The sequence below is a fragment of the Molossus molossus genome, unplaced genomic scaffold (genome assembly GCF_014108415.1).
Source record: "Molossus molossus isolate mMolMol1 unplaced genomic scaffold, mMolMol1.p scaffold_m16_p_1, whole genome shotgun sequence".
Taxonomy (NCBI): Eukaryota; Metazoa; Chordata; class Mammalia; order Chiroptera; family Molossidae; genus Molossus; species Molossus molossus.
This window is the reverse complement of record NW_023425344.1, coordinates 181,646,014-181,658,443: the sequence shown is the minus strand read 5'-3', so window position 1 is coordinate 181,658,443 and position 12,430 is coordinate 181,646,014. Positions and strand designations below refer to the sequence as shown.

General features: G+C 46.5%; 1 protein-coding gene across 2 annotated transcripts in view; it reads right to left on the bottom strand.

Annotated features, from left to right (window-relative positions):
* STARD9 (StAR related lipid transfer domain containing 9) overlaps nucleotides 1–12,430 on the bottom strand; it is a 129,696-nt gene that overhangs the window by 36,602 nt on the left and 80,664 nt on the right. For both annotated transcript variants that reach the window (XM_036255709.1, XM_036255718.1), the window contains exons 16-22: nucleotides 11,680–11,859; nucleotides 8,495–8,546; nucleotides 8,016–8,153; nucleotides 7,232–7,314; nucleotides 6,985–7,088; nucleotides 2,112–2,302; nucleotides 1,214–1,664 (exon numbers count right to left, since the gene is read on the bottom strand). In XM_036255709.1, coding sequence (XP_036111602.1) covers nucleotides 1,214–1,664; nucleotides 2,112–2,302; nucleotides 6,985–7,088; nucleotides 7,232–7,314; nucleotides 8,016–8,153; nucleotides 8,495–8,546; nucleotides 11,680–11,859 — 1,199 coding nt within the window. The remainder of the gene's footprint in view (nucleotides 1–1,213; nucleotides 1,665–2,111; nucleotides 2,303–6,984; nucleotides 7,089–7,231; nucleotides 7,315–8,015; nucleotides 8,154–8,494; nucleotides 8,547–11,679; nucleotides 11,860–12,430) is intronic.

Here is a 12,430-nt window from a genome sequence, read left to right as displayed (position 1 = left end):
TCGGAATCTAATCATGCCTTTAAAGAAGACTTCAGTGAATAGGTAATATGAGAAGCAAGGGAACAACTTAAATGACACTACAAGGAATCAGGCAGATCTATAATATGGCATATCCTAAAGAACTGGCCCACTCTCTTTAACAAATCAGTGATATGAATAAAACAAAAAAAATTGATTAAAAGAAATAACCACATGCAGTGTGTAAATCCTATTTACATCTTAATTTGAACTAACTATATTTACTTTTGCGGCAATTAGAGAAATTTGAATATGGCCTATGTTCAGATTATACTGAATAAATCATCTTAATTTTGTTAGGTGTGATAATGAAATGTGGTTATAAGAAAAGTCCTTATGTTTTAAAAGTGCACCCCTGATGCAGGATTGAAATGACATGTGTTTAGGAGTTGCTTTAAAATACTTCATCAGAAAAAGGGAGGAGGGGAGATGAAGCAAGTGGTAAATCTTGATAACTGCTGAATGCGAGTATTCGGTATTCTTCTCCCAACTTTGTATATGTTTAAACTTTTTTCAAAATAAAGTTGTTGTTGTTGTTGTTTTTAAAGACTGCCTACTGCTCTGAAGACCAGAAAAGTGAACAAACATAACACCACAGACATGAATTGTGTACCTACTATGGGCAGGGCCTGTGCTAGGCCCAGAGGACATAAAGAGGTAGACACAGTCCCCTGTTCCAAGCAGTCTGGGAGATAAGTCCTTACCTTGGCTGAATGTAAGGAGTAAAAGAGAAAAGAAACAAGAAAGATCCCAAATTGAACCTGGGAGTCAGAAAATAGTGTTCCACTCGCTTGGCAGTTGGGGGTAGGGTCAGGAAGTTCACCTGAGGTGGCAGGTCAGGTGGGGAGGGAGGGGGAGGAGATATGTGGGAACAGAGTCTGGTTTGAGGCAAGATGAGATGAAGATGGGGCACGAACACACAAAGAGATGAAAGTGGACAGTCAGCATCTAAAGATAAATAATAAGGCTCATTCAGAAGACTACCTCAAAGAAGCAAGTGTTGCCTGTCAGAGTGGGAGAAGAGAAAAGCCTGAGTCCTAAGAGATACCAACTACAGAGAAAGAAGAGGAGTTGGAAGAGGGAAAGGGTGATGAGGAACACATCTTTCCATTTTACAGACTGAGGAAGTAAATGGCCTGGGCGACAAGGCTGCAAACCGCAGCCAAAGCCTCCAGGTGACAACTGCTGGCTATACCTGCGTAGCTGGGGCAAGTGCTGCAGGCAGAGCCTTCGGAGGCTCAAAGAGCTGCAACCTGTCGATGTGCTTCCACATTGATGCCCTGGGACCATGGCATCGGGGCTGGGGACCTGGTGTGGAGGCTCCTGGGGATTATCATCCTGGAGCCAGCACAATGCCTTCAGCTGCTCCAGTCTCTTCTGGGCCTCCAGCAGCCTCTGCTTCTTGAAGATTCTCTCTAGCTGGAATGAGACCTTTTTTCGCCAGATGATCCGTGCTGCTGCCCTAAGAGCTCGTCTCCGCAGGAGATGAAGTGGCACCGCCCTTTTCTGGCTTCGGACCAATGGGGACAGTTGAGGCCAAGAATCAGTTGGCACAGAGGCTTCAAGTTCTTTCTCTGCCGCACAGTCTTGCTGTTGCTGCTGCAAGCTGGCCAGCCAGTTCTCTTCTCTGAGCAGCCGCTGCTGGTCTGGGAACCAAAAACACCCTGAGAGAAGGTCAGCACCTCCCTCCCTGTCAGTGGCTGCCTGGGATCAGACACCTCTGGCCATGGCTGGACCTGTACAGAGTGCAAGAGCTGGCCAAGCTGATGTCCCCTTACCACAGGGCAAGGGAATGAAGCCCCAGGCCTTAGCACAGCAGTGAGCACATGCTAGAGCAGGCAGCAAAGCACAGACAAATGTGCGCATGAGAAGGAGGGAGCAGAGGTCCATCACTCTGAGGGGCAATGGGAAGCTGCTTCCTTATTCTTGCTTCCAGTCTCTGTAAGAACCTCTGGTCTTTAAAAGAGAGGAAAGAACACCTAATACCAAAGATTCTATCATATCACAAAGCAAACAAAGAAGAGAACACGGAAGGCTGGGAAGTATGAAGGGATGGGAGGATGAAGCAGACATTGTGAGCAGCGGACACCTACTGTCTTTATTCTGCCAGCTGATATGTGCCTGGTCGAATTCCAGGTCCTGTTTGGCTCTAATCTGTCGTGCAGGGATTCGCTGCCTCAACTCCTCCACGTAGCACTGCTTCTGCTGAGTCTTGACCCTGTGGGGCGTCTCCCCAGCCCTCAGTGGCTGGTGGTCCACGGCACTCTGCTCTCCCAGCACTTTCCTGTCACAGGGGAGCCGAGGTTACCCAGGGGAATGCAAACCCAGCTCAGTACAAGCCAGTGGCCATCTAAGCCCCTCTAAGAGAGCCCCTGAATTCAACAGGGCAGAGAGGGCTTTGGACTTCTGGCGACTTGGGACACACAGGCGTGGTGTCACAGGCAGCTCATGATGTCACAGTGCAGGAGGAGAGAACAGCCTTAGACTAGCAGATTCTTAGATTGTGGGTTTAGCAGAAACACAAATATATTTTGGTTAAGTAAAATAACCAGGAAAGCAGAGCAGCTTTCAAATAAACAAAAAAAACCCTGCAACATTTTAGCTAAATCAAGGAACTCTATCCTTAAAAAAAGAAAAGGTATCTGCTGGAAACAAAGTAGAGCAGAAGCTCCAGAATCACTGTGGGAATGGAGAGTCTCTCATACATGTTCAGAGATTACAAGTCCCCCTCCGCCGTTCCCCGAAACCCTTTGGGAGCTGGTGGTAGGAGGCAGCCAATCCAGAGAGAAATTACATGCACCACACCTATGTGAACCAGTCCTGGGAGAGGGTTCAAGAGTTGTAGACTGTAGCATACCTTTTAGATACATGCTGAAGCATTTTCTGGTGAAACTGTCTGGGATTTGTTTAGATCCAGTAGGGAGGAGTAGAGGAAAGTGAGTGGGGATGCAAATGAAACAAGATATCTATGAGTTAATCATTTGTAGTATATTTGGAATTTTCCATTATACAAGGTTTAAAAAGAATTCTAGATTCCAGTCCTACTTTATCCGGCCACCAGGTTCCTGTGTGACCATGGGGGAGTAAAAGCCTTGCCCTGAAGACTGACAGGCTCTACCCACAGGCCAACCTTGCCCTGGGTCACACATAGTTCTAAAGAGGATCTCACGTGCTGTTTCTGTAGGGTCACTCCATCCCTGTCCTTCCCCTTCCTAAAAGAGCAAACTGTGTGGGCATGGGCACTCCAGGGTGCTGATGGGAGGGGGAGTGGCTGGGAGTGGTCAGGATCCATCAGAGGCTCACAAAAATGCCTGAATCCAGCCTTCCTCAGCCCTCATTCCAGTCCCAGGATGCTATGACTGGACATGAGAGCCAGATATCGGTCCAAGCAGTGTGCTCTAGGGTTCATTCTGCTTAAAAGATTTATACTTTGTAGAGCAGAATGAAATACAGAAGGTTTCAAAGCAGAGGTCCACAAACTATAGCCTGTGGGCCAGATTGGGTCTGCTGCCTGTTTTTGTGAGTAAAGTGTTATTGGAACACAGCCACACCATTCATTTACGTATTGTCTCGGCTGCTTTTGTGCCACATTGGCAAAGCTGAGTTGCTGCAGCAGAGGCTGTAAGTCCTGCAAAGCCTAAAACACTACCTTGCCCTTTACAGACCAGTTGCTGCCTCTGTCTTAGAAGGAATTACGATTTCATAATATAGCTTTAGGAGGACAGTGAAGGATGGGTGGGTAGGAGAGTGAATAGATGGATGGGAAGGTGTGTGTGTGTGGGAGTTGATATGCCAGCAGTGTCTTCTCTGTGAAGGACACTGTGAGGTGACTCAATATGCAGTGGGTCCAAAAACTAGCACAGGCCCAGATACTTGAGTGAGTGCACTCTGGGGGGAGACTGGCAATGACTGCTGTGGGCAAAAGGCCAAATACACGCAGTGGAATGCACATAAAAGAGCAAAGACACTCTTTGATGCGTGTGAGGCAAAAGGCTAAGGATAGCATTTGGTATAAAAACCAGTTAATGCCCCATGAATAGAAAAAGCAGTTAATGAAAAACATTTTATACATATGTGTCATGCCTGCACTACTACTCCAAATTTTGTCTGACCACAGACATGACTGAATTTCAAACATAAATCCATCTGAGGGTCGTAGGCAAACCCAGCTAAGATTCAGACCATCATATGCCAGGGGCAGAGGGGATCTTTATTCTGAATTCCCTGAGAGTATTTAGCTTTCTTCTCTGCCATCTCGAACCCTGATTTACAATTTCCTTCTCCCTAGAGGAGAGCTCCTGCCTCCCTCCTGGAAAGTGGCAGCTGCCTGTCAGTTTCTGATAACCCAGTAGTCTCCTTCATAGTAGCATCAAGGCCTGTGATGAGAGGAAGTCTGGGAGGACTGCTACAGACCCCGCACATTCACCCCAGATGCCACATGGCATCACACCAAAACAGCTCCTCTGTCACATACATCAGCCAAGTTCCCAAAAAACAAGTGAAAAAGAAAATACCAACCTTATGCTACATGTTTGGGTAGATTACCAAGTGCAAGCCTTCAGTTACCTGCCAGACAAGGACCTCTGTCTCATCTTGGGTGGCTCCTGCCTCCCCCAGCTGCTGCCTGGTCCCCTCTTTGACAGGACTCCATGGCGCCCTCCCAGCCGCCGGGAGTCTGACAGCTTCTGCAGCAGATGCAGCAGCATCCACTCAGGCAGCACTACCAGTGGCAGCAATAACAGTGTCTCCCGGACTCTGGGCACTTAAGGTTAAGTCTCCAAAATTCCAAATGGGAAATTGCAAAGAACACGGGCCACAGACAGTTTCAAGGTCAAATTCCTCTCTGGTCCAGATCACTGCTTCAAGAGGAAAGGAGGCAGACTGGCCAATTTCCCTGGCTCTGGAGTCAGCTCCGGCTTTGCAGGCTCCCCACAAGTGCTCCTCCAGAGAGAAGAAGGGAGGGAAGAAAGCCTAGGACAAGGGGAGGCTTGGGAGTCAACCTCACCCAAGAGCGGAGGAGAGACTCTCATGGAGATACAGCCACAAACCAACTGAGAAGCCAGCTGACAATGTGCAGTTTTCTTCACTCTCATGGGTTCTCTTCCCGATCCCTCTGCCCAATCACAGGCTGGAGCCCCACACCACCCCACTGCCACCAGGGCTGTCACATGACACTGTCGATAGAAGCTGGGCAGGACCAGCTCAGCCCACAGGCTCCTAGAGCTGGTGCTGAAAAGTGGAGGCAGCAAGTGGGAGAGGCCTGGATGTTCTAATCCCTCTCTGTCCTCTCTGAATGAAAGGAGGCATTCTTATTGTTATTGAAAGGTCACATCAGTGCCCATGGGGCTAGAAAGCCTAAGAAGGCCTTACAAAGGCAGGAGACCAGTGTTCTCTGGTCAGCTGGGGTGAAATAGGAGGACAGGAAAATGAAAAGGAGGCTACATTCCTGGACAGCTCCCCACAAGAGCCTCTCAACAGCGGAGCTGTGGGGTGTCAGGTACTTGGCAAAGCACTCCACAAGTTCTAGCTCTTTTAACCTATATCACAAGGATCCCTGGAAAAGAGATAGTAGCATCCTTATTTAGAGGTGAGCAAACAGGCTCAGAGACTCAGTGACTTGCTGAGGTCACACAGCTTTTCTGTTTTAGAGCCAGGAGGTGAAGCAGCTTTATCTAACTCCTCATCCTCGCTCTCTAAGTTGCAGAGCCCTTCTCCGTAAGCCTCTGAACTCTGGGAAAAACAGCTCATCAGTGCGTCTTTCCAATGGAAACCTTACCTAAGGCCAGGCCTTCTTTCATGGATTCACTACAAAAAGGAAGGGCCTGACAAAACAAGAGCCCCAGCCTCAGCTCTGAATCCATCTTGGCCTTGATACCCTTCTCCCACCTACCCCCTCCCCCGCCCCAGTCCTCATTCACTGGACACTAGGGTCGCCCTCCCTCAGACTTTGGTGCACCGTCCTCAGCCCTCAACTGCCCTGCTGTGAGGACTTGCCTGCTATGCTCCCTGCACCAGAGCACCTCCACTCTTACACCCAACACCCCTCACTTCCAAGGTCAGATCCAAAACTATCTTCAGCTGCCACTAAATTCCGGCCAGAGGAAAGGGCAGCTAGATCCCTATGAAGCAACCAGGGGACCAAGGACCATTACAACCCTCCCAGGAGCCCTGTGCTCATGGTGCTGACATGGATGGTCTCACAGGCACTGAATCCCCTGCTGACATTTTCTAAATGAAGCTCCCAAGGCATCAGCCACTTTAGCTATGGGAACAGAGGGATACCACTGTTCCGAGTACCAAATCCATGGGTATCTAGATCTGGGAAGGGAATTCTATGAAGAAATGGATGAAGAATGACTATGAAGAAGAAAAGTAGTTGACACTAATCACATATAAAACTCTGGCTCCATGCCTCACAGTTACAATGCTGGTAAAGTGGGTGTGAGAAGGCAGAACCTCAAGGTATTTTCACATTGTTCTTGGAGTTCCTGCCCCTGTTATGCATCATTCTGAACCCTTGGTTGAGAGAAAAAAGTATTCTCAGCCCCATGATGTCTTTAAAAACTCAGAGAAAGCCATAGTCCTAGAAGTTAATTGAGCTCACACACAGGCAGCACAGAATTTAAAGATGTATACAGGGAGGTAAGTTCAGAAGCTATATCAAAGCTATCTACAAACACATCACATTTAAATCTTGTTGACATAGGAAACAACAAATGCTACACTTTTTCAGTGATGAAGAAAGCTGCAACCGCGGAGAGAAAATACATGAGGGCCAAGTCCACTGGTCTGGCAACTATCAGCTGAGCAGCTAGCTCAACATCTTCAAATCACTTGCCAATTTGGTTGAGACCAGGCTTCATTCAGACCTTGTCTGCTACACTCTTCTCCTCCCAGCTCCATGTTGTAATGGACTAAGAAGAAAAAGTAGTAGGTTCCACAGCAGAATGAGCAGCAGTTTCTCACCTTTTCTTCCAAAGCAAAGGGCAGAGACCCAACCTAGGGGTAGTGACATCTCCATCCAAGTTCAGCCACTCCAAAGAGCCACTGCCACCAACAGCCTCTCCAACCTGGGAGCAAGGAAGAAAGCACAGGGAGGCTGCAGTCATCAACCTTCCCCACACTCCCAAGAGAACCAGACAAAGCTCAAACTCCTCCCCCAGAAGGAGAAGTAGGGAGGCCCGTAGCCTCGTAGAAAACGCAGCGTGCTAACCTGCCTTCTCTGCCGAAGGACAGCAGCCTCTGCTGGGTGGCTGAATCGGAATGTCTGTGCTTTCCCCAGGGTTATGACTGCTCCTGTGGCACACAGACAGGTGAGAATTCAATCAACAGCTCCTGTCCTGAGTACACACTATGTGCAGGGCACTGTTCTGTGAGACAAGAGTCCTGTCCTCAACAAGTGAATAATTTAGCTGAGTCAATAAGATATGTATGTAGTCACTGGATGCTGCACCGCATATATATCAAACTAATGAAGTGAACAAGAAGACTCTGGTAGTCTAAGAGAAAGAAAGATGCGTTCCAGGTGGAATAGTTGGGGAATACTTCATGGAAGAGGGGGAAATGTAAGCTCAGCCTCAAAGGAAAAACAGAATTTAAAACAGATTAATAATAATAGTGACAGTAATAGTAATAGTGACAGTAATAATAAGTGTTTACTGTTAAGAATATTACATGGATTAGCTCATTCAATCCTCACATTTCCTGCTATTCAATCCTATTATTATTATTACCATTTTACAGATGAGGAAATTGAGGCTCAGAGACTTTCCCAAGGACACAGAGCTAACAAACACAGGAACAAATTTCAGAGTCATCCTCCATTCTGGGGCCCAAGAATAAGGCCCCTTTTTCATGTATGGGAAGAAGATTGTATTAGGAAATCTTCAGATCTCTGGGTATAGAGACTGCTTCACTGAGTTCTCTAGGTTTGGCCCGTGAGAATGGAGCTGGTCCATCACTCATCCTGGCATAGAAAAGGCTGTAGACAGTCCTACCTTGGGTCAGACGGCAGGAGGCAGTGACCTCCCGGCCATTGACTATGCAGCGGGCCCCCTGGGCAGGCCTCAGAACGACGACCCCACAGGCGCTGGTGATAGTACAGTGGTCTCTCTCAATCCACTGACCCTGCAGGACTACAGAAGAGGCAGGGGTCACCTACATGGAAGCATGGCCCAAGGAAACACCTCTTCCATTCTTCCCATGAGACCAGAATTCACATCTGGAAGATCTCATATCACGACAAGAGAGTAACAGTCACCGTCTGAAACCTCTCAGAGCTGGATGCTCCCACATGTGGGTCCCCTCTTATCATGTCCCAGACACACAGCTGCAGTCCCACAACCTAACAGCAAAAGGAGCAGCCCCTTAGGACTTCAAAGATCCTTTTCTCTCAGAGCACCATCAGGTTCCTCTGAAGAAACCTGTCAGGCATGAGTACCTGCCACAGTGTCAGACCATGTGTTCTGTCACTTACCGATATCCTGTTCCTGTTCTGAGTCAATTCTTCCTATTTTTGTTGTCCCCTCCTAAAGGAAAAAGCAAATCCATTTAACTGAGAATAAAAAGAGATACAGCCCTGCCCCCAAAGGAGAGTCCACCTGTTTGAGTGTCATCACTGTCTTCCCACACCCATCCCAGCTTCTTCCACACCACTACTCAACTTGGGCCCAGGCTGTTCTGAATGCTCTGCCCACTCACTCTGCAGCCAGGAAGACCCTGAGAACATGGGGGCAAAAAATATGTGACAAAGCAGCACCAGATCTTTGCAAAGTCCAACAAGTGTTGGCAAACTGCTATAGCCTGAAGTTAGGGAACAGCCATGGCCATCAGTCAGAGATTCTTTAGTCTGAGGAAGTGGGCACAGGTATAGCTTTCTCCCAGGGGCTAAGATTTGTGTGTTCCAAGTGTGGTCCAGTCAGTCTCAGACACATGTGTTCTATGAAGGTGGATGGAAGCACAGGATTTTTACCTTCTTGGTCCGCAGATGAAGTTTAACAGACACCAGATTGTAAGAAGGGTAAAGCACGAATAGGAGAAAAGCACATCTAGAATCAAAAGGGACTGGAAGAAAGTATAAGAGAGGAGGGGAAATGGGAGTTAGTATAAATGAATCACAAGGTTAGTAGAAGACAAGGTCTTTTTGACCTTTGACTATAGCAATTCACATAGCTCTGTTTGAGAAAGGCAGCAACATGGCAACAGAGATGCTGAGTTTAGATACGTATTCATCATTCACTGAATAACCATTCACTATGTCCTAGGCACTGTGATGAGTGCTTTATAGACATCTCTTATTAAATCCTTTAACAGTCCAAAATGTAGGTATTATTATCCCCCTTTTGTAGACAAGGAAGCTGAAGCTGATAGGGGATAAGTTGCCCAAGGAACCCACAAACTAAACAGGAGAGTTCTGGCTAGAATTCAGGTCTCTCTAGGTCCTAAGCCCATCCTTTCCAACCTCAGCATACCACCTCCTCAGTAACTGAGGTTTTCAAAGTGCCCAGAGAGTTCCGTACTAGGCTTCACTGTTAGCAGACAGAAGGGTAGTCACTGCAGTTCCCACAAAATAACTTATGAGAAGGAAGACTCCTAGAAGTGATGAATGAGGCTCTGTGCCCCCCTCCACAAGCACACACACAAGCCAGAGCCCAGCCTTTTCTGTTCAGCCACTGAAGATCAAACAAGCCAGTGGATACTGGCCTCCAAATACCGCCAAACAGAATAAAGGGAAAGAGGTCAAGACTCCGCATGTGGGTTCAGGGTCATCCTTGATGATGAGGCACGTTCCTCCCCAAAGGATAAAGTCCACAGCATATCACAACATCTAGACCTTCAGGGGAGAAGAAGCCAAAAATTGTGATGGCATCTGTTTAACAAGGACTGAATTGGCATCTGTGCTTGCTGCCCCTGTGCCTCTTCATGGGGAAGGTTAGCAGCACAAAGGCACTTATGAGGACGAAGTCCAGGATATCAGCAGCCTGTGCTCTATGCATCCTTCCCCCCGACCCCCTTCCCACCCAATGTTTCTCCCAAGGTGGCCCAAGGGAAAACAGCTTCCAGGGCATTGCTAGTGACTAGTTCCAGATCTGTAACCAAGCCAGCAAAGCAAAAACAAACAAACAAAACATAATCTTGAGTAATACTGCTACCCAAACCAGGGTGTAAACAAATGAAAAGAGGAAATGGGTACATAAAATGCAGAAATGCCAGGATTTGCACTAACTAGAACCCCAGTACCGGGTTCACTGTAAATGCACCAAGCAGGGAGTGCCACCTGGGTATGTACTGACTCAGCAAGGAAAACCAGCACCTCTACATTCAGATGGGGCTGGTCATACCCTTTAACTCTCTTGCTACTCCAAGCTCTACCACTTGACTTCTAGCTTCATCTGCTCGCTCCACAAGCAATCAATATATCAAACCAGTTCTACTCAAATACTGACCATTTTAATCCATCTGGTCTCTTCCCGCCTTTCAACCTCTCCCTGTGGTTCTGACTAAAAAGGATACATAGCCTTTAGTATTTAGATATTATTAAGGTAACAGCCTCTTCTGTCTGAGGCATTTTCACTGAAATAATTTATACTCTGTGTATCAGAAAATAAGATACTTTAACTTTCTAAGAGGCTCAGTCTCTGAAAACTCCCTTGGGCTTATCCTAAGAACAGATACTTTCTAAACATGATGAGTTTTGTTAACATTTCACTACCATATGCACTGCAGCATCAGGAGTCTAATTCTACACAGGTAATAGCAGCATTACATATGCCCCATAAACTCTGTTCCTTTTCAATGTCAGCTGGGGACAATTATGAGAATGAAGATTGGATTTTCAGTGAGCGTTTTGGCCACGTAAAGTATATTTTGCCATCCACAGAGACTGTCCTTCTACAGCAGGACATTTTAGATGAGGGCAGGATATAAGATTCTATTATGGGTCACTACCTCTCAAACTGCTTCATTTAGAAGTGAGGACCTGGCCTCCAGGTAGCAAAGAGCCAGGTGAACCAGGTCCTACAAGAAAGTCTTAACTTCGTTCTATTTTTTTCTACGTGGCTGCATGTCATTCTTAGCCCCCATCCCCCCATCTCCAGTTCTTTGGACTCTCCCTCATGCCTTCTCTAAGCTTCCTGTATCTACTTTCTCTCTCATCTCTTCTGTCCTAAGTGAACCTAGTAATGAAGAACTGGAAGGAGCATGTTTTGATGATTTGGGGGTTGAATGAAGTGGGGAAGTATGGAAAGGAAACTATTTCTTTTTGATTCCCCCTTTAGCCATCAGGAGCACCGATGGTATTTTAAGGTTAGGATTTCACCTCCTTGCCTGCATTCCTGTGTTTCAGGAAGCTAGAAAAGGTATACAAGCAGTCTCATTCTTATTATAAAATTAAGGTTCAGAGAACAAAAGTAAGTTATATAAGAGCAACAGTAGCAGTAGCTAAAAAATAAATGATTGTTCTGATTTCCAGTCTTCTGCACTATTCGTACAAAAACCAAACAGGTGGCAATTGGTTGGCTAGCCCAGTTTCCTGAGGGCAAACCTGAAGTCGGCTCTGTGGCATCTGTCTCAATTTTCACATGCATGGCTGCTATCCTGGCTTTTCCGTCCTTGACCTCTGGGGCTCATAACTCAAGAGAGGAACTGCACCTGCCTACTCACCTTGAGGTGATAGAGTGCGACACCTGTGCTAAGCACATCATCCTCCAAGGCCATCAGGTGTGGCAGGCTGGAGTTGATGACAACCCCAGCCCTCCTCCTGTTGATGTCCACTCTGTAATACTCCATGAGGGCCTTCCACTCATTCCACTTCTGGGTCCAGTCTTTAGTCAGCTGGTCTATCTGCAGAGATAAAGGAGGTAGTCTCAGAGACTCAGCATGGGAAGCAGGCTAAAGTTCAGGTGTCATCCTGGCCTGATTCCCACCAGGTATTACTTCCTTACTCTCTTCACTGATACTACTCAAAGCCCCACAGAGGCCATTGCACCTTCTCTGTGAGATCTCTGTGTTTTTTAAGTTTTCTTCAATAGCAAGTGTTACTTTCATAAATAAAAACTCCCTCATAAACATTATTTTTAAAGTTTTCTGCAACAAGCATGTATTGTTTTTATAATTGGTAAAAACACCGTTAATGTTATTTTTAAAAATTCGCCTGGAATATGCTCAATTAATATTTGACAAAGGTGGCAAGAGCATACAGTGGAGTAAGGACAGCCTCTTAATAAATGGTGCTGGGAAAATTGGACACCTACATGCAGAAAAATGAAACTAGACCATCAACTTACACTCTACACAAGAATAAACTCAAAATGGATAAAAGATTTAAATGTGACTCATGAATCCATAAAAATCCTAGAAGAAACTATAGGCAACAAAATTGCAGACATCATACGCAGCATAATTTTCACTGATA